The following is a 27,251-nucleotide window of genomic DNA, read 5'->3' as shown; positions in this document are numbered from 1 at the left end:
TATAGTGTAACTGCAATTTATGCCTTAATTTTTGAAAAGGGTATGACACCTGCTAATTTGGTAAAAACAAAAATTGGAAACCTTTTAGATGTTTATTTCTTGGTCAAGAAAAATGACAAATCTAATGTTGCACAGGTGTAGCTGACCAATGTATGAAGGTGATTTTTCTCTGGGGGTGGTTAAGCAGGGATTATATTACTGTAACTGAAGGATGAGGGTCATGAGGTGCAAGCTTAAAATTCCAGTGCATGGGGATGCTATATGTTCTATAATAAACAAATTAGTGAGATGAATCCATGCCTGCTAATGTTAAATTTGTGGGGTTCTGATAATGCAATGTTTTTATTCTAGTCACCTAACAGGCAGTGGCTTAAAATATAGATTTATAGAAAGCTGGTAGTTATGTACTGATAAATGGGACAGGAAATTGAGATTGTTTTTCTCTCTGCCAATGCAACTTTAATAGCTTAAAATCCTCATCCTGACTGAAAGCAATGAAAAAAGGTTTTAAAAAAACTTAAGTTAGCTATAGCCAAAAGGATGGTAGTTCCTTTTCAGAATGCAGGCAAAAGCTATGCTTCTAGCCACTCACATTAATTACAGTCCCAGACCAAAGCAGGCATTTTATATTTTAACCACAATGCATCCTGAATTTTACTGTACCTGAATTGCTGCAGGATGAACAGAAATGGACAAAGCCTACAGCTGGTTTGGCAATGCAGATAGTAACTTGAGTGGGATTTGAACCGCCAAAGCTTTGACTTTAGTGTGCAAGTAATAAGTTTGATAGAAGGAATAATCACTACTACTTTGTTGGGACACGCACAAAGGTACAAAAATATGCATGTACTAATACTCAGGTGAAGCCTGACTTTTTCCCCGAAGAATGACGAGAGGATCAAAAACTTGGTTTAAAGATTCTAAGCTTGGGCCAAATTTGAGTTAAAAGATTTATTTTTCTGTGCACTGAAGGTGCATAATAATCACAATATCATAAACTTAATTCCAAACATGTACATGCAGTAAGTCTTACTAAATGTATTGGGTATGTTGGCAGTATTAAAGAATTTATATAGATCAAAAATGTCATCAGATTCAACATGTGGTTTGGGTCTTCATGGTGTAAATTGTACTTACACATCTTGATTAATAAGAAATAAGTTCTGTAGCTCAAAAGGTTTATTAACTACTGTGTAAACTGTTGCATAATAACTGCACAAAGAGCCATCATCTGCAGATACTCATCAGCGCCATCAGCCAAGCACTTGTCAACTTCCTGGAAAAAAACAACCCATTAAAAAATTAATGTAAGACTATGACATGCTTTCCAGTTTATTTGTTATATTTCAATGCAGCTCTAGTACTAACATCAAAACTGAAATTAGAACCCTTAAAGTAGTATGCAGGAACAGTTTCAAGGCTTTTCAACCCATTGTTCCTCACTGCAGAAGAAAAACATTAAATTTTCTGATCAGTGCAAGAACTCAATCAGCAACACTGCTGTACAATTGAAATGCAAAATTTTAATTAATTGCATTTTTGTTTTGCAGGATTTGGTGCTGGGTCATAGAACAGCTGTTGGATTCAGAAATATGAAACCAGGACAAATTAAAAGGACATCAGTTATAATTTTTAATAAAATCACACATACAACAAAACAGTGGTGTACTCTGTTAAACTATGACAGCTAAAAGAAATAATTGTTAAAAGCATCTTTGAATACCAGAAAAAGTAGATTCATGCTAGAAAAAGCTATTTCTAGGGTAACTAACATTAACTTGTTTATTGCACATTTTATTACAAGCAGGGATCAAAATCATTTACGGATAAGATTTTGACTACTGGATAAGTACAAATCAACAGAGCTTGTCAACGTTCTAAATTTAGAAAGGAGACACACTTACTGCCAATTTTAGTGTGAGGGCAGACTTCTGTTGGTCATTAAGATCATCTTTATCAACGATGACATCATGTAGCTGGGTGATTAATTGCGTTGCAGCATAACCCTCATTAATCACGTTCTGACAAAGGATGAAAAAAATGTTCTATGTATTAAATACATACCATGGAAATAGAAACAAGACCCTACTCATTCTGAGGCATGCAATAAGCACAGTACAGTTGCATATATTTTCTACATAAACAGGCATTTGTTAAACAGCCCCAGACACAGGAAAAAGAGCAAGAGTCATTGCCAACATGATAATGCAGAAACTATTTGGGAATTCTGATCAGATTTGTCCAATATACATTATCCTAAAGAACATAAAAGTTGCAACCAAGTAACATTAAGCATGCACAAAAAGCATAGAACTAGACAATTATTTACTAGTAAGCATAATCTTATCTCGCTTTCCTTGAGATGCTGGTGAATTGAAATGTTGTGAAAGGGATTCCAACGATAAAGAGCTCCAGTGTTTAGAATCACTGTCTAAAAGGGATGTTCTCACCAGTATGGTGACTAACATTTCAGGAAAACAGTATAAAACACTAGATGTTCACTGTACACTATGAACTTAACAAAGGCTCTTATACACACGACAGTAAAATTTACTATTGCACAGGAAAGAATGACTGGTTGAATTGAACAGTCAAATACATTTTCCACCCAGCCCAATGAGTCCAAATACCTAGTCATCATCTAGATTAAAATAAAAGCATTTTTGAGTATCAAATCCCCCAATCTGATGGGAAAACTTGCTTGTATTAGGTTGACATGCTACAAAACTGGTAATAAGCTTGATGTAATTAACTCTCCGGTATTTCTTTTCATAAAACAGTATTGGGGCATTTTCATCTTTGATTTTAATGGCCCAGCTGTCAAAAGCTCTGCCCAATATTTGATTAAATTAAAGAGTTCTCACCTTCACCATGATTTCCAGTTTCTCAAATGAACTACTGCAACAAGCAGCTAAAAGACCATCAATTATATCAGTTGGCACTGTCTGGGCAAACAATGAAAAATACAAATTAACAATTCTTAATTCAGATTGTTGCAGAAATGGGATTGAAAGAGAATTGAATAAATATGAGGCAACAGAATATATTGGTAAGTCTCAATGCCAACAGCAGAAGGCAAGGTATTATAGAATGGCAGCCACAGCTTTGCTGGATCATAATGAATGAGAACTTGTGAAGTTAGCAGGAAGTTGGATTGCTTAAAGGTGAAAGGAAACAGGCATATTAGTCTGAAAGTTCCAAGTAGTCTTTCTACTTCTTCATAGATATAAAACAAAATAAAGGAACTTTTCTCACTTTAATTGATAATCACATTTAAAACCTACAAGATAGGGGTCACATGTTTCCTTCCTGAAATGTAATGATGCTTTTTATTGTCTTTATATTATATTAAAAGTCTGGATTTATTTTGCCTCTAGCATAGTGAGACATGAACTCTTGACCCACGGCTGCTGGTATTTTCCGCATTGGATAAATGACCTCTCACGCCATGAAGTAATTGAGAAAATATGCTCATTTCTAGGAAGAGACTAGCAAGCATTCTTTGCTTTGGGCTGGTCTTAAACTTTGAAAATATAGAATCTCCAATAGAAATAAATATGGCTACAGTAATTAGAACATTGGTCATTTTTAGCCTTTAAATTAGAAACTGATGCTCTTAAAAAGAGAACTTTAACAGAAAAACCAGCACTCAAAAAAAATTCTTAGATACCAATGGAATGAGCTGATTGACAGAAAATCTGAGTATATCAAACAGTAATATCAGTATGACGAGATGGCCCTCTGAAGAAACGCTTCATAATATAGTTTCCTGCAGATCCATCTCTATCTTATAGATGAGAAAAAATGTTCTTACTCCAGAAATTTCAATGATGACTTGCTCAGTAATGTCTTTTCCTCCAGTAAGTCTTGATGCACATTGAAGGTAAGTTATTGCTTTCCTTAAGTCACCTTCTGATACATTGATGAGCATATTGATTGTCTAAAACAGAGCCACAACAGCAAATTGAAAACATTTGCCAACTCAAATTTACATTCAATACAACCACAGATTCTAGGCAAGCCAATGTAGCACCCCGTTTCAAATGCAGTTTCATTGCATTTGCAGATCATGTTTACAGATTTCTTCCAACAGGAAGTTTTAACCTGCACAACTTAATCCCAAAAATGAAGTCATAAAGTAGATCTTGAAATAGTTATTTGCTATAGTAAATGCTAGTATTACAGCTCTAACCTCTAACATAAAGTTACAATCACATTGGCTTCCAAACCAAAAGTTGTGTTTGAAATGTATCATACAATTCCAGATTGTATAAAACTTACTTCATTGTCGCATTCGACATTCTCCTTTTCACAGATGTCACGCAGCCTCTTTTCTTGTATACTGTCTGTCAAAGGCTTAAACCGGAATTTGGAACAACGTGACGTCAATGGTTCAATTATCCTAAAACACAGCAGAAAAGTCACTGAGTTTCAGTCGAGTTATAGAGAAATGGAATCTTGTGTTGATGATTCATGATTTGCATTGAATTAAAATAAAGACAGCATGGCTTTGTGCAGGAGCGGTCATGCCTTAGAAACCTGATTGAGTTTAAGTGATGCAGATGATTGATGACAGTAGGGTAACAGATATTGTCCACGTGGAAAATTCCTCATGGTAGGCTGATCCAAAATATTAAGGTAAATGGGATCCACCAAGGCATGGTAGATTTTTTTTCCCCACCAGATGATAGTCAAGAGTCTAGAACACTCAATGATTTGGGCGGTGAAAGTAGAGACTATCACAGCATTTGAAAATTACTTTTCTGAGAACTTGAATAAAGAATGACAGGGTTAAGATGGAACTTCCAGCGAAAGTTTTAAATGGGTTGGGAGGGAGTGGGCTGGAAGGCTGATTACAACAATCTTAGGCAGGAGATGGGATGAGTAACTTGAGTGCAGTTGTAGGGGATGAAAAGAGATGTTGCAAATTTAGTCACAAATATAAAAAAAGCACACATAATGATTAGGAAGTTGAAATCGGACAGGTCCCTTGTGAAATATAAAGCAAGCAGGGAAGAATTTAAACAGGGAATCAGGACTTAATAAGTACTACAAGTAAGATTAAGGATATTTTCAAAGCATATTTAGAGGTATACATTTAAAATTTGTGGTACAGATCCTGTCCTCTGCATTGTCATTTATTGCCCTCCCAAATCCAATGTCTGCTTTATCCTTTATTGTACTGAACTACAATAGGACTCTCATCCCTGGTGATTTAAACATTCATATTAATGATCTCTCAAATACGAACTTTATGGCGACTGAAGTCATGAGCTTACTAGACAGCCTAGATCTTGCCAGTCATGTCACCGAGCCCACTTGGAAATACACTTCATTTAGTACTGGCAAAAGGGTTAAGTATTATTAATGTCTCTCTGTAAGATACCACTATATCTGATCATTTTGAGTACTTTTTGATGCTCTCTGCCTGGAACCAAGATCATGAAATAAATTAAACAATAGTTTCTTGATGCTACAACACAACCTAAATTATGTGAGCTGGCTAGTTTATCTGACCCATGTGACCTAAATTGCTCAGTAAATGAAATGGTTAATTCTTTCAAGAATAAGTTGATAAATATATTAAACACAGTGTCACCAATTAGGGTAAACAAGAAAACACTTAGGAAAACTTCACCATGGTTAAACAATTCTGTCCGTGAACTCAAGAGATTATGCAGAGTAGCTGAAAGAAAGTGGTTGAAAACTGGACTAGGAGTCCACCATAATATATTCAAGGAAAAACTAGACTCCTTTAATACAGCTATCAGCTCTGTAAGAAAAGACCATTTTGCAAGATTATTACACAGAATAGCAACAATTCAAGAATATTCTCAACTATAAACCAACTATTGAACCCTGCCACAACCTACAACATCCTCAGTCCAACATGTAAGGAATTCGCAAATTTTTTTAAATCAATAATTTCCATAGGTTTAGTATGACTACAGTACAAATAAACTCTACAGCCAACCTTGTAAAAAGGACAGTATTCCTGTAAATTGTCAAAATTTACAAGTATTCCTGAATCAGAACTCTACAAGAGATTGTAACAACAGTTTACCTGTTGTCTTGACCCTGTCCCTACCACACTTCTTAAGGACTCTTAAAAGTGTTTTCAATTCTGTTAGGAATGTTTATGTAAGAATGTTGTTCTTGGACTAGAGTTCAGCATTCAACAGCATAATTCCCTCCAGGCTCGACAAGAAGCTCAGAGACCTCGGCCTTCACCCTGCCTTGTGTAGCTGGATCCTGGACTTCCTGTCAGATCGCCGGCAGGTGGTAAGTGTGGGCTCCCTTACCTCTGCCCCTCAGGGCTGTGTACTAAGCCCCCTCCTTTACTCTCTGTATACCTTTGACTGTGTCGCCACCCACAGCTGCAATCTGCTAATTAAATTTGCTGACGATACAACAGCGATTGGCCTAATCTCAAATAATAGTGAGGCAGCCTACAGAGAGGAAGTCATCACCCTGACACAGTGGTGTCAGAAAAACAACCTCTCCCTCAACGTTGCAAAAACAAAGGAGCTGGTTGTGGACTACAGGAGGAATGGAGACAAGCTAACCCCTATAGACACCAATGGATCTGGGGTTGAGAGGGTGAACAGCTTTAAGTTCCTCGGCATAAACATCACCGAGGATCTCACGTGGTCTGTACATACTGGCTGTGCGGTGAAAAAGGCACAACAGCGCCTCTTTCACCTCAGTTGGTTGGACAACTTTAGTATAGCCCCCCAGATTCCAAGAATTTTCTACAGGGGCACGACTGAGAGCATCCTGACTGGCTGCATCACTGCCTGGTATGGGAACTGTGCTTCCCTCAATCTCAGGGCACTGCAGAGAGTGGTGCGGACAGCCCAGCGCATCTGTAGATGTGAACTTCCCACTACTATTTAGGACACTTACAAAGAGAGGTGTGTAAGATGAGCCTGAAAGATCATTGGCAACCCGAGTCACTCCAACCACAAACTGTACCAGCTGCTATCATCTGGGAAACAGTACCACAGCATAAAAGCCAGGACCAACAGGTTCTGGGACAAGTTCTTCCACCAGGCCAACAGACTGCTTAATTCATGCTGACGCAACCGTATTTCTACGTTATATTGACTATCTTGTTGTACATAACATTTATTATAAATTACTATAATTGCACATTTGAATGGAGACATAACAAAGATTTTTACTCATGTATATGAAGGATGTAAATAATAAAGTCAATTCAGTTCAATCCTTAACACATCCCTTGAAAATGAAGTTTACCCAGACATCTTCAAAACTGTGGCTGTCAGCCCTGGACTTAAAAAGCCAAATCTTGATAGCAAGGTATAGGCCAACTACAGGCCTATAATCAAATCTTCCCTTCCTGGGCAAGATTCTCGAAAAACTAATTCTGAACCAACTCATCAACTTTCTGAATGAGAACAATATTCTACAAAAGTTTCAGTCAGGTTTTAGAGAAACCCCAGCACGTAACAGTGCCCTTATCAAGATCAGTGACCTAAGGCTTAGCACTAATACCAACAGAGTCTCAGTTCCAGTTCTTCTATATCTAAGTGCTGCTTTCAACACAGTTGACCACAATATTCTTCTAGACTCCCTTGAGAACTGGAGTGGCTTCTCTGATACTGCCCTTACTTGGTTTCATTCATATATCTTGAGAATTCTCTTTTGTCTGTCTTGGAGACCAATTTTCTGAGATACAATGTACCTTCTAATGTTGCTCAAAGAAACTGCCCTGGTCCCATTCTCTTCTCCTTCTACATGCTCCCCTTAGGAGACATCATTAGAGAGCATCAACTTGATTTCCACAGTCATTCAGACGACACACAATTCTACACCTTGATCCAGCCTGTTGATCACCCCATCTTCTCTGACTTCTGGTATGGTTGCAATTAACAAGTGGATAAGCAATAATTTCCCAAACAAAATACTTTTGGTTGGTCCAAAAGCCAAAAGAGATAACCTTCTTGACAAAATTGGGAGCTTGGCTCCCCTTGCAAAATTAGAAGTAACAAGCCTGGGTGTTATCCTGGATTCAGATTTGAATTTTAAATCCCACTTCAGAAAGTGACCAGAGCAGCATTTCTACACTTAAGAAATAACGCAAAGGTATATCTGTTTTGGTCATGATGCTGGAAAAGCAAATTCACACCTTTACAGTAAATAGACTAGATTACTGTAAGGCATTTTCTACTGGCCTTCCAAAGCAACCTAGTGACAAACTTCAACTCAGTCCGAACACCACTGCTAGACTGTTAATCAAAACTAGAATAAGGAAACGTATCATTATCATCCTAGCTAATCTGCATTAGCTTCCTGTATCTTTTAGAATTTAATTTACATTTCTCACTTGTTTTTAAAGCTCGGAATGGTCTGGGACCAGAGTACATCACAGAATTGTTTTCATTTTATAATCCTGTTTGAGCTCTCAGGACTTTGCACACTGGTCTCTTTAATGTAAACAATCTCCCTCAAAAGATAATTGGCACATCAGCGTTTTTGACCCAAGCTCCCAAACTGTGAAATTCAACACAGTACCTAAAACTACAAGGGGCACACACTCAGTTGACACTTTTAAGTACCAGCTCAAAACCTATATATTTAACCTTGCTTTTAATTAAGATCTTTTTGTCTTTTTTGCATGTTTATTTTTTAAAATTTATTTTCATGTTTGTACTTTCAACCCATTATAAAGTACTTTGAACTACATCAACTGTATGAAGAGTTCTCAACACATTTATTATTATTTTACATTAACATATAGAGGCTAGCTAGAGTGGGAATAAGACCACAAAGGATGGAACTTATCCCCAAATCCAGAGGTGGGCAAGGTAATAATGAGTACTTTGCATTGATAAGATCATGGAGTGGCACACTGACATTCAAGGACATGTTGATATGAAGGAGGTGGTGGTGTTGGCTTCTTGAAGAACATTAAGGTTGGTAAGTCCCCAGAGCCCATTGTGATCAATTGCAGGCCATTGAGACAGGAGAGGAGCATGCTTATCCCTTGACAGATATCTCTGTATCCTCCTTAGCCACAACTGAGACTCCAGTTGTGGCTAAAGAGGTTGATCAACGTTGCTCTAAGGAGGACAACCAGGACAAACCATACCACCCTCATTGAGTTTTTCCAAGGAGGTGACTCAGCGTGTCAATCAGTTTTGTCCAACGGGACCTCTCCTTTAACAAAGCTATGCTCACTACACTCGACTCACTACATAGTTATATGTATGGCTTTTCAAAATCCTCCCCGTAACCTTGTGGGTTTCTCCCAGGTGCTCTGGTTTCCTCCCAAAAATAAAGTGCTGACTGTTAGGCAACTGAATTATCCCTCAGATAGATTGCTAGTGGGAGATTCAGAGGAAGCATTAATGGGTATGTGTGAGAGAATAGGGTACAGGGATTGATGGGATTGCTAGGAGAGCCAATACTCAGAGGATCAAATGCCCTAGGTCAAAGTGATGCATGGAGGCGTTGCAGTTAGCACATCGACTGCAGATTAGAGTTCAGTTCCCACCACTATCCGTAAAGAGATTACACGTTCTGCCCAACCGCGTGAGTTTCCTCCTACATTCCAAAGGCGTAGTTAGGTTTGGGTTAGTGAGTCGGGAGCATGCTATGTTGGTGCTTGCAGGCTGCCCAGCACAATTCCCGCGATTTGATTTGATGCAAACAACGCATTTCACAGCATGTTTTGATGCACGTGACAAATAAAGCCATTCTTTAATCTCGAACAGTACTCTCAACATTTATTTCAGATGTTTTATTCCAAAAGGGAATTAAGGGAGCTAGGGCTTTACTCTTTGGAGAGAAGGAGGATGAGAGAAGACATGATAGAAGTATACAAGATATTAAGAGGAATAGATAGAGTGGATAGCCAGCGCCTCTTCCCCAGAGCACCACTGCTCAATACAAGAGGACATGGCTTTAAGGTAAGGGGTGGGAAGTTCAAGGGGGATATTAGAGGAAGGTTTTTTTTTAACTCAGAGAGTGGTTCGTGCGTGGAATGCACTGCCTGAGTCAGTGGAGGAGGTAGATACACTAGTGAAGTTTAAGAGACTACTAGTCAGGTATATGGAGGAATTTAAGGTGGGAGGTTATATGGGAGGCAGGATTTGAGGGTCGGCACAACATTGTGGGCCGAAGGGCCTGTAACGTGTGTGTATGTTCTAAAATAATAGTAAAAAAAGATTCACAGAACCAAGTTTGACTTAATGTAGGCCCAAAATTCAAAGACTTACCTGCTTCAACGTCACCTTACTTGTCTGCTAGAAACTAGTGAATGGAAATGTGAATACAAGTCTCCTGCAGTTGGAGGATGTTATAAATGACAACACGCAATCTATCCACTTATCCAACATTAGGGTTTTCCATTGAATAGCAAGAATCATCTCAGAGTAATTCAACATTAGTACAGGTTGAGTACCCCTTATAAAAACGAAGTATAATACAAATACTGTGTTCCACAACCTTGTAATCAAAACACCGTATCAGAGGTGTTGACTGAAAGCCTGCCATTGTTTGTTGTTGCTCAACAGCCGATTCAGGTATTCCCTCGAAGCTGCTTACCTTGCACACACCATATTTAAGGCATGTAATGATTTTTAATGTCAAGTACATAACATTTGTGATGAAGTGCAAGACAAACACTGCTTACCAGTAGCATATAAATTTTGAACCAGAAAGGATAGCGATTCCTAGTTATTTCCTTACATATTCCAAAATCTGAAACACTTCCAGCCCCAAGCATTTCAGATAAGGGACACTGAACCCGTATTACATATTGATTATGAAAGAGAAGTAAGTTCTCTGTTTTTAGAACTAAATGTTTGAGTTCAGAATAACTCCATATTATAGCTCTAGACTATAAAGACACAATTGACAGGCAATTAAAATGTATTTAGTAAAAAAGTATGTTACTCTGCCCGCCATCCCTTCAAGGAAACATTTCTTTAGTAATGGCTCTCCTACCTGCTGATGTAATTGCAGATGAGACAAAACCGTGTGGTTTTTGACTCCCTTTCCATTGTGCGCCGAAGGGCAGCCTGTGCAGCACTTGTCATGGAGTCAGCTTCATCCAAGATGACAATCTTAAATGGAGGAGCAGGTTTCCCACTGGAAGAAAAGGCACAGCAGGAACGATTAAAAACATTCAAGCTGGGAACACTTGCACTAAGCGTCAGATTCATAAGAGGAACCACTTACAGAGCTGTGAAACTATGAGGATAAATGTGTTTTGATGAATGAGTTTATTTAACTTTCTTTCCTCCACTGACAATAATTGGAAGCTATTTAATAATTTCCATTACGAATGGCAACTTCAGCTGTAATTAGTACCTCTGCAGAATGCAACACAAGATATTAATACAACAATACAGAAGGCATTGTGACATTTAATTGCAAAAAGCTTAGTAAGGAAATGGGTAGTCCACAGAAACATTAGGAAAAAAAGGAGTCAATATAAAATAGAGGACAAAATAATCTGAACAGTAGAGATTCGCAAACCATGTAGAGAAACATATTTAATTGGAAAAAAAAGACAGGTAGAAATAAAAATCAAAGAGGGGATGGAGTAAATTTGGTTACGTAGCGCCTCATATTATAACAGGGATGTTGAGGTACTACAGATTGGTTTATTATTGTTACACCTACAGTCAAACACTGATCTTGCCTACCTTTCATATCGATCAGTTCATTAGAAGAGTGCAGTGAGGTAGTACAAGTTAAAACAATGAACAGAAAACAGAATGATGTGTTAGTTACAGAGAAAGAACAGTGCAGAGTGCAAGGTACATTGTGAGGTTAAGCGACCATCTAATTGATTATTCGATAGTCTTTTTTAAAATTTTATTTGGATAAGGAATTCACAAGTATCATGTACTTTTTTCACATGTATAACCTTTTCCTTTTTTTATATGTATAAAACTATAATTATTTATACATTAAGTACACATTGAGATGATATAAGAAATTAGACACTTAAATAGATAATTATGTACAGTAGAAATTCTAATCTTTTAGGCTAAGTAATGGTGTTAATTGTTAAGGAAAGTAGTAATAATAGTGGATTAGTAATAGTTTCCATACATCTCTTCTGGATCAATTCTTCTGGTCCAAAATGTTGTGTGTAAGCCTATGTAACAACCATTATAGGTGTTTATATCCTAACTTGTTCATGCTTGCTCCTGCCCCCAAACATAATTATCCGATTCCTATGTACTTATTTACTTAATTTTATCATTTTTTATCCCTTACCCAAATCTTTTCCTTTACTTGTATTAATTCTCTATTTTCCAAACAAAAAAAAGACAAAAACAGTAAACATTTAGACTAGGGGTGCTTACATTAGCAATATTACTGTGTTGATGAGAAGAGCAGTATAAATCATTAGGAGATTCATCTAAAGTCTGCTCGCATTGGGGTTATATATTCAATCCATTTATTCCAGATTTAGTAAAATTTTTCTTTTTGAATTCTCAGGGAGTAAGTCAACTTTTCCATTTTAAATATTTCCAAGATAATTTCGTGCCAGTCTTCTAATGTAGGTGGTATTGGATTTAGCCACTTTCTAGTGATTGATTTCTTACTTGCCGCTAAAAGGGCCTGCAGCAACTTTATGTCTTCCTTCTGTTCAAGAAACAATACATGCCCCAAATAGAGCGTCTCAAAGTTCAGAGGTATCTGGGTCCTAAGTACCTTAACTAATGTTCTATGAATACCTTCCCAATATAGACTTAACTTAGGACAATCCCAGAAAATATGGAAATGATTTGCCTCCTTGGAGCCGCACTTTCTCCAACACATCACGTTTGTATCTTTATATTTTTCCTGATATGGGGTCTTAAAGTATCTTATAATATTTTTCCAACAATGTTCTCTCCAAGTCAAAGAATTAGTCGAGGACCACTGAAAGCTGCATATTTTCCCCCAAGCCTCCTCTGAAAGTACCAATCCTGCTTCTGTCTCCCACTTCTCCTTAATATACAATGTGTTTACATTTTTAGCATGGGAGAGTGCATTATATAATCGAGAAACTGATTTACTAGGTATTGAACCACAAGCTGAATTAAGAATCTTGAAAAATTCTAATTCTACTGTTGATAGGTCTGTATATCTACAACTCTGGTTAACATAATTTCGTACTTGAAGGTCCCTAAAAAAGTCATTGTGTTCTAGGCCATGTTTGGATTATTCAATAGTCTTACAACAATGGGATAGAAACTGTTCTTGAGCCCGGTGGTACTTGCTTTCGGGCTTTTGCATCTTCTGCCAGATTTTGGAGGTTGGCGGGGGTGGGTGGGAAGGAGGGGGAGAAAATGACTGGGGTGGGTGAAGTCTTCGATTATATCAGCTGCCTTCCTGAGACAGTGAGAAGCATGTGTGAGAAGGGTGGTGATGCTGACTTGAGGACACATGATGCATCCGGATAGGATGCAAACAAGATTTGCTATGATAAGGTGGGTCAGAAAAGACTAACGAAGCTGAGAATCCTTTTTCTAGACTAAAGAACAACGTGATAGGAGGACTCTAAGATTATGAAAGGAGATGAGACATTATATTTGGAGATGTGGAAGAAGCTAAAAGTGGTGACTATAGCATTGAGATAGTGACTCAAGAAGCCAATAGGAAATTCCTGTGAATCTTCTATCCACCAGGCTTGGTAGAATGCAGAATTTTAATTACAGTGAATAATTGAGGCAAATAATCTCAATGCACTAAAGTGAGAGAAAAGCACTGGAGTTTACACTTCGGAGAAGGATGGGTGATGCTTCTAAGGAACAGAAATCTGTTGAGCCTGTTACACTACTGCAAGCTCAACAATAATACAACAACCTTTTAGAACCGCACTGAAAATTTAGTACTTACTCTGTACGAGATCCTGCTACTGCCAACTGGGCAAAATTTTTCACCTTTTCTCGCACAACCTGGATCCCACGTTCATCAGAGGCATTAAGCTCAAGAACTCGCTTGCGGTAAAGTTCAGGTCTACAGATGGGACGTGATAGGAATTAATTTTACCCACTCTAGGAAGGTACAATCATTTGGGTGACATAAAGGTTATAAACCCTCAAAATGCTTTACTAAATATAGATTTTTGCTGTTACAAACTGGACAGAACAAAAGTGCCATGTCTATCTCAATATGATTGATCTGAAATATAAATGCTTTTTATTCTTTTTACCCTTTTAAACACCAAGCAGTTAAAAAATTTATTCAAATTCAGGGAGTAGGTTTAGAGAAATTACCAAAATATGCTGGAATGGAAATAATAGACTTAGATCTATGACCAATAATTTCATACTGATACACATAAAGGATTATTTTTCTATACAAAAAAAGCTCAGCAAGAATGTCACACTTTAAAAGAAAAATTATATATAAAAAGAATACTGTTTTAAGGCCAAAAAGAGTTCCTGATCCACCTTCCCCCAGTAAGAATGATATCCTTAGAAAGGGATAGTTAAGTACTAATCTTAAAAAGTTGATTTTTATAAAATTGTAGACGGAGATGTGACCCAGACTTTGCTCTAATCAGAAATCAAAAATATATGCTGCTTTTGATATTAGGATTCTTTATACCACATTGAATCCACAGTATATGGAACTTGTAGAAAGAAGCAATTAGTTCAAGTCCATGGTCTTTCAAAACTGGAAAAAGTTAGAAAATAGGCAGCAAGATGTAGACAAAGATAATTTTATATTCAGTTTTTCTCTTGACTAAATTGTTTCTTGTTCTAATTATCCCATTTGCACTTTCTCAGACCAAACTTTTATCAGTTTTACGACCCATTTTACCTTGTTGGTTTATCATGTGTACAGTGAACAGTGTACACCACAAGTACAGTGAAAGAATTTGTCCTGTATGCTTTCCAAAGATTATTTCACCACATCAGTATACTGAGGTAGTACAAGCGTGTGTGTGTGTGTGTGTAAAAAGAATGTGAATAAAGTGTCATGGTCAGGCAGGCAATAAATTGCAAGTGTATAATGAGGTAAATGAGGTCAAAAGTCCACTTTATCGTACTAGGAGACCGTTGAATTATCTTGTAACAGTAGAATAGAAGCTGTCCTTGAGCCTGGTGGAACATGCTTTCAAACTCTGGGAAGGGTGATGAACAGAGAACGTTCAGGAACGGAAAAGGCTGAAGAAAGTTGTGGCCCAGTCCATCATGGGCAAAGCCCACCCCACCATTGAGCACATTTACAAGGAGTCTTTGACTTGGCTGATTGCTTTACTGAGGCAGTGAAAAGTGTGGATAGAGTCGACTGAGGGGAGGTTGGGTTCCACGATGTGCTGTGCTCACGACTCTGCAGTTTCGTGCGCTCAGACAGAGCAGTTGCCATGCCAAGCCGTGATGCATCCAGATATGATGCTTTCTACGGTGCATCAATAGAAAGTGGTGAGGATCAAAGGAGACCTGACAAATTTCTCCAGCCTGAAATAGTACAGGTGCTGATGCCTCAGGATAGGCTATTCGGGACAGCCACTCTGAGGTACTTGAAACTCTCAACCCACTCCACCTCAATCACCGTCGATTTAGACAAAAGCTTATGTATCGTCTCTTCTTGTAGAGAATGACCAGTGTTTTTTGCTTCAATCCTTTTCATCATTTAATTATTCTTGCCTTTCATCCAATTTCAAAAGCCTCCTGTTAGAGTACAGAAAGGTGCAGCACAGGGAGAGGCTCTTCTGCCAAGACGTTATGCTGAACTGATTAAGCTAATGAGTTCTAGTTACATTAATGGACCATACCCTTCCATTCTCCGCATATTCATCTGCCAATTCAAGTGTCTCTTAAATGCCTCTATTGCATCTTCCTCCACCACCAACTCCGGCAGCACATTCCAGGCACCCAACACATGGTAAATAAAAAGCTTGTCCCATGCCTCTTCTTTCATCTTTCCCTTTCATGCCCACTAATATTAAAACATCAATCCCAGAGAGAAGGTAGCAGCTGTCTACTCTACGTACACCTCTCCTAATTTTATAAACTTCCATCAGGTCTCCCTTCGGCTTCCAATACTCCAAAAAATCAACACTAGTTTGTCCAAACTCTGCTTTTGCACATAGCCTTTAATACAGGCAGCAAGCTGATAAACGCCCGCTGCACCCTTTCCTAAGCTTTCACATAACTCCAAATATAAATAGTGGACTGATATATCGATTAATGCTCAGTATCCCCTCAGTACTAATCAGTAAGCTTCAAAACCTGAGCCTTCAAGTCATTTACGGGTATCACCAACAGCAGAGGTCCCAGTACAGATCAAAGTACATACATGTCACCATTTACTACCTTGTGATTTATTTGCTTGCAGGCATTTACAGGAAAGTAATGTACAATAGAATTTATGAAGAATCATACATAAACAAAGACTGACAAAGAAATGTGCAAAAAAAAAAGACATCATGTAAATAATAAATAAATACTGAGAACACGAGTTGTAGAATCCTTGAACTGAGTCTGCAGGTTAAGGAATCAGTTCAGAGTTGAGGTGAGTGTAATTATCCGTGCTGTTCCGGAGCCTAGTGGTTGCAAGACAATAACTGTTTCTGAACCTGGTGGTGTGGGATCCAAGGCTCCCGTGCTTCCTTGCCGACGGTAGTAATGGGAAGAGTCGTAGCCTGAATGGTGGGGGTTCCTTGTTGATGGATGCTGCTTTCTTGTGGCAGCACTCCTTGTGAACACGCTCAATGGTGGGGTGGGCATTGCCCATGATGGACTGGGCCAGCACTTTCCGTAGCCTTTTCCATCCCTGGCCATTGGGGTTTCTACACCAGGCCATGATACTCCCCACAGTGTACCTACAAGCATGTTAAAGTTTTTCATGACATACTGAATCAATGAAAACTTCTAAGAAAGTAGAGACGCTGTTGCGCCTTCTTCGTGAGGGCACATTTGTGATGGTCCCAGGACAGATCCTTTGATACGATGACGCCTAGGAATTTAGAGTTCCTGACCCTCTCCACCCCCCATCCCTTATGAGGACTGGATCATGAGGACTAAGAGTAAAACCAGAACACCACCCTGTCTTCGACAGGCAAGCTGATTTTGAATCTAAGTGGCCAAGTCACCATGGATCCCATACATCTTAATCTTAATTTGAGCCTAACATGACACTTTTTCTCTCCGCCTTCCCCCTTACTCCGCACCTCAAGACTTATTTCCAACTATTTCCAGATATGACGGAAGGACATCAACTCAAAACAATGTGTTTCTCTCCCCACTGATTTTGCTTGGCTTGCTGAACATTCCGGCACTTTCTGGTTGACAAGATGCGAGTTACCTTACCCAAAGAGTTCTCTTGCTGCAGCCAATATCGTAGAAGTTTTTCCTGTCCCAGGAGGCCCATAAAAAAGCAGGTTGGGAAGCTGTAACAGACAATTTCAAATAGATGTATTTTCAGATTGACTAGCTACCTTTGTATCATGTTATCCTTTTACCTTAGATGTGTTTTCTGCTCTAAGCCCACTTAGAATTTATTACATACTTTCGGTTAAACACTCGAAAGGATGTGTCTCACTTTTACACAAATGGACAAGCCCCAAGTGGCCTGGGAATTGTTAACTGCTTTTTATACAGCACTGAGTTACTCAGAGCAGAATTACTGGACCCAAAGTTATCGCCAACAAACAGTTCGGCCACTTGCTCTATCCCATTCCCCAGGAGGAAGTGCAGTGTCACACCCTAGCTAGCAGGCCCCTCTATATACAGTACACTGACCCAGGAATTGTGGAATTCCACAAATTCCACTCCGTGCAAGCTCTTAACATTCTGGATGGTCTAGTCAATACCAGGGAAATTAAAATCTCCCACAAATTTAAGGAGCTGATGCAACTAAAGACATAACAGTCACTTAGGTGGTTTAATACTCCCATTACCAAGGTGCTGAAATATAAATGAATACAACTTCTATAGCTGAACCTATAAATGCCACTCACATCTGCTCCTTCCAGGGACTTCTTTAGCACAGACACAACTTCCTCCTGAAACGCAACTTCAGCCACACATTTTGGCCGACTGTATGAAGATGACAAAAGTTACCAAGACAAACTTTAGAGGTAAACTGTAGTACAAATACATACTCACTGAATACCCCACCACATACCACCCCATAGAGAGAGAAATGCAAACACTGAAAATCTGAAACCAAAAACAAAATGCCGGAAACACTCAGCAGGTCAGGCAGTATCTGCGGATAGAGGAAACAATTAGAAGACCTTTCCCCAAAACGAGAATGCTAGCTTTAAGTTGCATTCAATGAAAGGACAAAAGAATACTTGTGACAAGGAAGGGCCAGGTCATGTAGGTCAATGGCTCAGCTGGATGGTTAATTTGCTTGTTTGCACTGTGTGTTGCTAATAGTGGGGCTATGGGATATGGCCAAAAGTCAACTGATCGTCCTTTCCAATTTCAACAAGATTCCATCAAACACACTTTCCGCTCCCCCCTTCTCTCCTGCATTTCAGAAGTACCTCTCCCTTTCTGATTCCCTGGTCCGCTTTCTCCTTTACGGCATCTTCCCACACAAACACGGCAGATGCAACACTTGACTGATTACTCCTTCCCCTCCACTACCCAGGGACCCAAACATCCTTTTGAGTTCTTGATTAATCAGTGCGCGTCAAAGGTTACAGGGAGAGGAGACTGGGGTTGAGAGGGATAATAAAGTAGCCACACACATCAAAGTTGCTGGTGAACGCAGCAGGCCAGGCAGCATCTCTAGGAAGAGGTACAGTCGACGTTTCAGGCCGAGACCCTTTGTCAGGACTAACTGAAGGAAAAGTTAGTAAGAGATTTGAAAGTGGGAGGGGGAGGGGGAGATCCAAAATGATAGAAGACAGGAGGGGGAGGGATGGAGCCAAGAGCTGGACAGGTGATTAGCAAAGGGGATATGAGAGGATCATAGGACAGGAGGCCCAGGGAGAAGGAAAAGGGGGAGGGGGGGAAACCCAGAGGATGGGCAAGGGGTATAGTGAGAGGGACAGAGGGAGAAAAAGGAGAGTGAGAGAAAGAATGTGTGTATGAAAATAAATAACGGATGGGGTACGAGGGGGAGGTGGGGCATTAACAGAAGTTAGAGAAGTCAATGTTCATGCCATCAGGTTGGAGGCTACCCAGACGGAATACAAGGTGTTGTTCCTCCAACCTGTGTGTGGCTTCGATGTAGCAGACCCAAAATATTAGCTCTATTTTCCCTTCCACAGATGCCACTGAACTGCCAAGTGTTTCCAATATATTATACTTTGTTTTAAATATAAACTGCACCTGTCTTGTTGCAATGAGGATTAAAACAGTAAATAAGCAGACAGCAAGTACTGAAGGCGTCATTTCCTATTCAAGTGACCTCTGCAGGAGGCTAGCACGTAGCTCAAATACAAGCTTTGTTTGCTTTCTTTTTGTGTGGGAGGAGGGATTTGGGGTTTGATGGGCTGTTTGTTTTTCTTGTGGGAATCATGCTGCCTTTTTCTTTCTTTCTTGTTTTCATGGCTACCTGGAGAATTGAAGAATTTCCAGAGTTGTATACTCTGAATAAATTAACCTTTGCACCTTTCTTTTATATAGTGGAGTAGGGGTAGGGGACAGGAAGGAAGATGTTTCACAGGCACAGCAGAGAGTTATTGAATTGAAGTGACTTTATTACTTCCTTCATACACAAGGAGTAAAAATCTTTGCATTATGTCTCCGTCTAAATGTGCAATATATAGTAATTTATAATAAATAGTACATACACAGGATTGTCAATATAACATACAACTACAATTGTATCAGCATGAATTAATCAGTCTGATGGCCTGGTGGAAGAAGCTGTCCCAGAGCCTGTTGGTCCTGGCTTTCATGCTGCAGTACTGGACGGTATCAGCAGGAACAGTTTGTGGTTGGGGTGAGTCTGGACCCCAGTGATTGCTCGGGCCCTTTTTACACACTTGTCTCTGTAAATGCCCCGAATAGGGGAAGTTCACATCTACAGATGTGCTGGGCTGTCTGCACCACTCTCTGACAATCCTGCGATTGAGGGAAGTACAGTTCCCATACCAGGCAGTGATGCAGCCAGTCAGGATACTCTCAATTGTGCCCCCTATAAAAAGTTCTTAGGATTTGGGGGCCCATACCAAAGTTCTACAACCGTCTGTACAGATCATGAGAGATCCTTGGTGATGTTTATGCCGAGGAACTTAAACCTGTTTACCCTCTCAACACCAGACCCACTGATGTCAATAGGGTTTAGCCTGTCTCCATTCCTCCTGAAGTCCATAACCAACTCCTTTGTTTCTGCAACGTTGAGAGAGGTTGTTTTCTTGACACCACTGTGTCAGGGTGATGACTTCTCTGTATGCTGCCTCATTATTATTTAAGATTAGGCCAGTGTAGTATTGTATACAAATTTAATTGTGGATTGGAGCTATAGGTGATGGCACAGTCATGGGTATACAGGGAGTAAAGGAGGGGGCTTAGTACACAGCCCTGAGGGGAACCTGTGTTGAAGGTCAGAGGTGAGGGAGCCCACTCTTACCACCTGCTGGTAATCTGATGGGAAGTCCAGGATCCAGCTACACAAGGCAGGGGTTCCTGAGCTTCTTGTCGAGTATGGAGGGAATTCTGGTGTTGAATGCTGAACTGTTGTCCAAGAACAATATTCTCACATAAGCATTCTTCTTCTCCAGATGTGTAAGGACGTTGGGTAGGGCTGTGGGTATTGCGTCATCTGTTGATTGGTTGTGTTGGTAGGCGAATTGTAGGGGGTCCAGTGTGGGTGGTAGCATGCTGCAGGTGTAATCCTTGACCAGCCTCTCAAAGCATAATGATTGGGAAGTCAATACTTTTAAAATAGAGTCACTATTATGTCCCCCCGCCCCGATCAATGGCTTCAGATAAGGCTTCAATATAATTTTCAGAATCTGTATTTTGACATGGATTATCCCTCAAGGAATTCTTCTCATTCAGCATGGCAATACTGCCCTGTTTACCAAGCTAGGCATATTCCTACTGCACAGCAATGAGGAAATGCCACAAATCCAAACAATGGAGTGTGTGTTTACATTCCTGATCTTCTACAACACAAGCTCTGAATATTAGCCATGGTCTCCATACAGACTAGTTAAAAAAAATTCTTTCCCTTGAATGCATTCACCAATTAAGCAAGACCTAAATTAAAAATAATATAAAAAATATTTCTCCTGCAGTCACCTTCTGAGATATTTATTCTGTTAAGAGGGCTAGAGATTTATGAAGCCAACCAGTAATGATGCAGTTTCATAATAAGCTCAGAGTTAATGGCAAAAAGCTTGTTGCAGCAGCAGAGGGCACAGTGTGGCAGTGGTTAACTCAACAATTACTTTACAGCAGCAGCTCAAATCCTGCAGCTGCCTATAAGGAGTTTGTATTGAGTGTTTCCTCCGTGTGTTCTGGCTCCCTCCCACATTACAAAGATGCACAGTTAACGTTAGTGAGTTGTGGACGTGTAATGTTAGTGTTGGAAGCGTGAGATTATTATAAATAAGTACAGCACAGGCATCTGGGACAAAGGGCCAGTTTCTCTGTGATAGTGTGGATTTCCTCCTGGTGTTCCAGTTTCCTCCTACATTATAAAGACATACAGTTAACATTAGTGAGTTGTAGACACATTATGTTAGCATTGCAAGCGTGGCAACATTTGCAGGCTGCCCCCTAGCCCACCCCTCACTGATTCGATAATGATGCATTTATGTTATTTTTGTGATAAGTAAAGCTAATCTTTCAAAAAAAAATCAATGTTTTTGTACAGATGAATGTGACAGGGTACAACTAGATAAGAAATTTATGTTCTAAAAGCACTACTTGCTCCTTAACCACAAAATAAGTGGCATGCTGTAACAAGAATCCAGTGGTTTAATTTATGTTAATATTATGTGAAAATCCAGGACTGCCTGGAAGATCTGTACGGGCAAGCAGCCTGCGAATTTTCATTACCAATTTTCCCTCCAATTAAAAGAAAGATGACTGTACACACACATTTCTCCCACACTTGAGCTACAGCGTGTCAGAGCTAATCAATGATTCAGTTTTAGAGTTTCCATCCTTGTTTTCAAATCTTATGATCTTATTTGTAGAGCACAGAAACTAGCCCTTTGTCCCACGTGGCTATGCTGACCACTGAACCCATTTATAATAATCTCCTTTACACAGTTCATCTAAACCCTTGACATGTGGATGCTCATCTATACACTTCTTAGTTTATGAAACTTCCTGCATCCACTACCACTTCCCTCATTCTCTCTAATCTTCTCCAGCCCTGAGGTGCCAAGACATTCTAGGTCCTTAATTGTAACTTATTCCTTATTTGCACACTTGATTGCTCCAACCAGTAATACCTTAAATAAGACCATAAGACATAGGAGCAGAATTAGGCCATCTGGCCCATTGAATCATGGCTGATCTTTTTTTATGATCTCCTCCTCAACCCCAGTTTCTGGCCTTTGATGCCATGACCAATCAAGAACCTATCAATTTCTGCCTTAAACACACCCAACGACCCGACCTCTACAGCTACATGTGGTAATACATTCCACAAATTCACCACCCTTTGGCAAAATTTCTCTGCATCTGTTTTGAAAGGGTCCCCCTCTATCCTGAGGCTGTGGCCTCTTGTCCTAGACTCTCCCACAATGGGAAACATCCTTTCCACATTTACTCGTCTAGGCCTTTCACCATTCGAAAGGTAAATCAAAGTCGTCCAACAACCTCCCCACCACACCCATCACCTCGACAAAGTTATTGACACATACTCCGGTACAATGTGTTGGGACTCTTTAAATCACAATTCAGATGGCATGCAAATAGATTTTATTATTAATCAGCTCTGGAAAAGTATGAGCTGCCATGATTACCGATGTGATTTGTAAAGTGGACAGTACACAACTCGGACATATGGCTGTGAATTGAGGTCCCACCTGTCAGGAAATGCCTACAGCCTCACAACAGTTGGCAAATTCATCCTGCTGGTCTGCCAAATGCTCATTTGAACACACAGTCTGCACACACAAGTTGGGCATTTGTAATTATAAATACAGTTCCCCCCCCCCAATTTACAAGGGAAAGGGACACTCCATGTGATGTGGAAACACTATATAAAGCATCATGTGTGGTCCGTTTCTTACTATTTTTCCACCCACGGCACAGATTTTTGCTTCTTGTTTTCACCACTGGTTCCTGCTGCACTTTTCTCTCTTGAGGGTTTAGTGCCGATCACACCAGCTCCTTTTAGAAAGGCTTGCATTTTTCACCTTTAAGCAAAAATTACAAAGGTTTAAATTTTTCTTCTAAGAAATTCCAAGAGAAGAGAAGCACTGACACAACAAAAACAACGCTGAAAACAGAGGCTGTCAACATAGTCATACTTTATTAATCCCGGGGGAAATTGGTTAAGTAAAACTCTCTCCACCAGCATGTTAGAGAGGGTGCAGCTACAACGTGTTACCGTGAGAAAAAAAATACAATAAATAACTAAGTTTAAAAGTAAGAAACTGCGGAGCAACTGTAACCTGCTGCATGCACGACTGGCGCATGCGCACAACATGACAGAGGCGTGACAAAACCATTCTCAATTCGATAGCAATAAAGATTAATGAGCCTTCCTCACCCTGAAAAAGAGTACAGATACTCATTTATTGTCCTGGCCACATTCAACATCACACAAATCTGATTAACTGATAGGTCACTCATTGCTGTGTATAACTTGGCTGCTGTATTTCCTAATAAAACTGCTATTACACTTCAGATTAACGAAGAACAAAGTTTGTCGAGGTGACCCAAGGACAAAAAAGGTCTGTTTTTCTCCTGGCAAATGATGGATATTTCATTTTCTGAAATAATCTACATTTCCTTCTATTGCTCTGAATTCCAGGCTGAATGCCCAAGGTAACACGGTATGGAAACCAGGTGGTTGGGATGCCCATCACTGCAGTTTGCAGGACAATTCGTCTTTTTATTTGCCATGAAACAACAATGTTATACAATGGGCATCCACTTAGATTTCAAGTGATGTGAGCTAATAAACTAGAGGTGGTAGGTTTAAATCTCAATACACAAACAAGAGAGGAAAAAAAGATAAATCAGCAGATGCTGGAAATCCAAAGCAACATATACAAAATGGTGAAGGAACTCAGCAGGTCAGGCAGCATCTATGGAAAAAAAGTACAGCAGACATTTCGGGCCGAAACCCTTCGGCAGGACTGGAGGGAAAGAAAAAGATGAGTAGCAGTTTTAAAAGGTGAGAGGAGGATAAGGCCATGGAAGAAAGAAAAAGGGGGGGCAGGGAGGTGATGGGCAGGCAAGGAGATCAGGTGAGAGGAAAAGGGGATGGGAAATGGTGAAGGGGGGGTGGGGCATTACCAGAAGTTTCAGAAATCGATGTTCATGCCATTAGGTTGGCAGATACCCAAATGGCATACAGTACAAGGTGTTGTTCCTCCAACCCAACTGTAGCCTCATTGCAACAGTGGAGGAGGCCGTGAATGGACATACCAGAATGGGAATAGAAAGCGGAATTAAAATGAGTGGCCACTGGGAGATCCTGCTTGTCCTGGTGGACAGAGCAGGCTCCCAATCTACGTCGAATCTCACCAATATACAGGAGGCCACACTGGGAGTATATCTCCTTCGTTCTAGAAGGAAAAGCCTCACCCTGAGAGCAGATGCGGCTGAGATGGAGTAATTGAGAGAAGGGGATGGCGTTTTTACAAGCAGCAGGGTGGGACGAGGTGTAGTCCAGTTAGCTGTGAGAGTCTGTGGGTTTGTAGCAGACATCGGTGGATAAGCTATCTCCAGAGACAGAGACAGTGAGATTGAGAAAGGGAAGGGAGGTGTCAGAAATGGACCGGTTGAATTTGAGGGCAGGGTGGAAGTTGGAGGCAAAGTGGATGACGTTGACAAGTTCAGCACGGGTGCAGGAAGCAGCACCAAGGCAGTCGTCGATGTAGCATAGGAAAAGTGCAGAACGGTCACCATTGTAGGCTTGGAAAATAGACTGTTCCACTTAGTCGACAAACAGGCAGACATAGCTGGGACCCATCTGAGTGCCCATAGCTACAACAGACCTAACCAGTTCCCCTCCACCACCACTCTCCTCCGCCTAGCGGAACTTGTCCTCTAAGTAATTTCTCCTTTGGCTCCTCCCACGTTCTTCAAACAAACGGGGTAGCCATTGATAGATAAAGGGGATGTGGTGGATGTTGTATATTTGGATTTCCAGAAGATCTTTGACAAGGTGCCACACATGAGGCTGCTTACCCAGTTAAGAGCCTATGGTATTACAGGAAAGTTAATAACATGGTTAGAGCATTGACTGATTGGTAGGAGGCAGCGAGTGGGAATAAAAGGATCCTTGTCTGGTTTGTTGCCAGTGACAAGTGGTGTTCCGCAGGGGTCGGTGTTAGAAATGTTCCTTTTTATGCTGTATATCAATGATTTAGATGATGGAATAGATGACTTTGTTGCCAAGTTTGCAGATGATATGAAGATTGGTGGAGGGGCAGGTAGTGTTGAGAAAACAGGTAGGCTGCTGAAGGACTTAGACATTAGGAGAATGGGCAAGAAAGTGGCAAATGAAACACAATGATGGAAAATCCATGGTCATGCACTTCGGTAGTAGAAATAAATGTGCGGATTATTTTCTAAATGGGGAGAAAACCCAAAAATCTGAGATGCAGAGGGACTTGGGAGTCCTTGTGCAGAACACCCTAAAGGTTAACTTGCGGCTAGAGTCAGTGGTAAGGAAGGCAAATGCCATGTTAGCATTCATTTCAAGAGGACTTGAATACAAGACTAGAGATGTGATGCTGAGGCTTTATAAGGCACTGGTGAGGCCTCATCTTGACTATTATGAGCCGTTTCGGGCCCCTCATCTTAGAAAAGATGTGCTGGCATTGGAGAGGGTCCAGAGGCAGTTCACAAGGATGATTCCGGGAATGAAAGGATTATCATACAAGAAACGTTTGATGCTCTGGGTCTGTACTCGCTGGAATTTAGAAGGATGAAGGAAGATCTCATTGGAACTTTTTGAATGTGAAAAGGATGTTTCCCATGGTGGGGGAGTCTAGGACAAGAGGGCACAGCCTCAGGATTGAGGGACATCAGTTTAAAACAGATGTGGAGAAATTTCTTTAGTCAGAGCGTGGTGAATTTGTGGAATGTATTACCACAGGCAGCTGTGGAGGCCAAGTCATTTGGTGTATTTAAAACAGAGCTTGATAAGTTCTTGATTGGACACAACATCAAAGGTAACACGGAGGAGGCTGGGGAGTGAGCCTTGATCAGCCATGATTGAGTGGTGGAGCAGACTCGATGGGCCAAATGGCCTAATTCTGCTCCTATGTCTTATGTTTTGGGCCAAGACTCTTCTTCATGATTGTGACAGATGTTGCACTCACAAATCTTGAATCCACCAAATTGAGTCAACTATTCTACCAGAGTGACCAGAAAATCCAGCTGTCTGAAAGGGTCAGGCGTTCCTTAAAGAACACATTTTGCCGCTCTTGGGATAGTTTCTATATCACAAGTCCAGGAAACATCTGGAAATATAATTGCTGAGGCACTGCATGGTGACACATTATGGCTTAAAGATAAATTGCAGAAGGATTCTTTTTAAACATAACTTTTTGCAAATGCACAACAGGAACTTCATAATAAATATTAACATTCCCAATAGCATCCACAATAGAGGAATTATTTAACAAAGTGATTCCTAAATTCCAACAGCATCCACTGATGAGCCCCAGCAACCACAGTGCATCCATTAACCCTTGACTCATAAATAATCTCCCAATTCCATTCTTTGCATTCACAGACCCTCTTATATACTGGCTCCCAAGAGTCCCTATCAAGAGCAGCTTCTGAACTCTCCAGCTAAGGTACCAACTGCACCCCCCACCCACGTCCAAAAAAATACACCATGCACCCTACCCACGGGAACCCAGTGTCCCCAGTGACCCCCACTCTCCTTCCCAACCCCATTACAGAGGCCAGACATTCACATTCCACCTCTCCCACCATCCGGCTGGGGACGGGCGGCCAATCGACCAACCTGTCTCCTGCTCCGGCGCGGTGAACTGTGCCCCCCACCCCCCGGGATGGATAAGCGCGGCAGGTACTCCCGGCCCCCGGCTCCTTACCACGGATAAAGATGCACTGAGCGCTAGTTCGCGACCGAGACAAACTCCCGCCAACAGGCTCAATCCCCCGCGCCTATTTCCGGTTCCGTGCGGTGTCTCG

The 27,251-nt window shown here is 40.5% G+C and overlaps 2 protein-coding genes across 2 annotated transcripts in view; one reads left to right on the top strand and one right to left on the bottom strand.

The window, feature by feature from the left end:
• The window catches only part of LOC140196234 (eukaryotic initiation factor 4A-II), a 14,672-nt gene extending 13,014 nt beyond the window's left edge, over positions 1–1,658 (top strand). The window contains exon 12 of the transcript XR_011885656.1: positions 1,551–1,658. The gene's annotated coding sequence lies outside the window, so the exon portion shown is untranslated. The remainder of the gene's footprint in view (positions 1–1,550) is intronic.
• On the bottom strand, positions 966–27,251 carry rfc4 (replication factor C (activator 1) 4). The gene is made up of 11 exons (XM_072255074.1): positions 27,152–27,251; positions 23,141–23,266; positions 17,945–18,023; positions 17,295–17,374; positions 13,870–13,989; positions 10,975–11,118; positions 4,282–4,402; positions 3,815–3,940; positions 2,865–2,945; positions 1,905–2,021; positions 966–1,276 (listed from the first exon to the last, which is right to left on the bottom strand). Exons 2-11 carry the CDS (start codon positions 23,257–23,259, stop codon positions 1,187–1,189), a joined length of 1,077 nt encoding a protein of 358 aa, XP_072111175.1. The 5' UTR covers positions 23,260–23,266; positions 27,152–27,251; the 3' UTR covers positions 966–1,186.

This window comes from Mobula birostris, chromosome 4, assembly GCF_030028105.1.
Source record: "Mobula birostris isolate sMobBir1 chromosome 4, sMobBir1.hap1, whole genome shotgun sequence".
Classification (NCBI taxonomy): domain Eukaryota; kingdom Metazoa; phylum Chordata; class Chondrichthyes; order Myliobatiformes; family Myliobatidae; genus Mobula; species Mobula birostris.
This window is presented reverse-complemented; position numbering and strand designations above follow the sequence as displayed.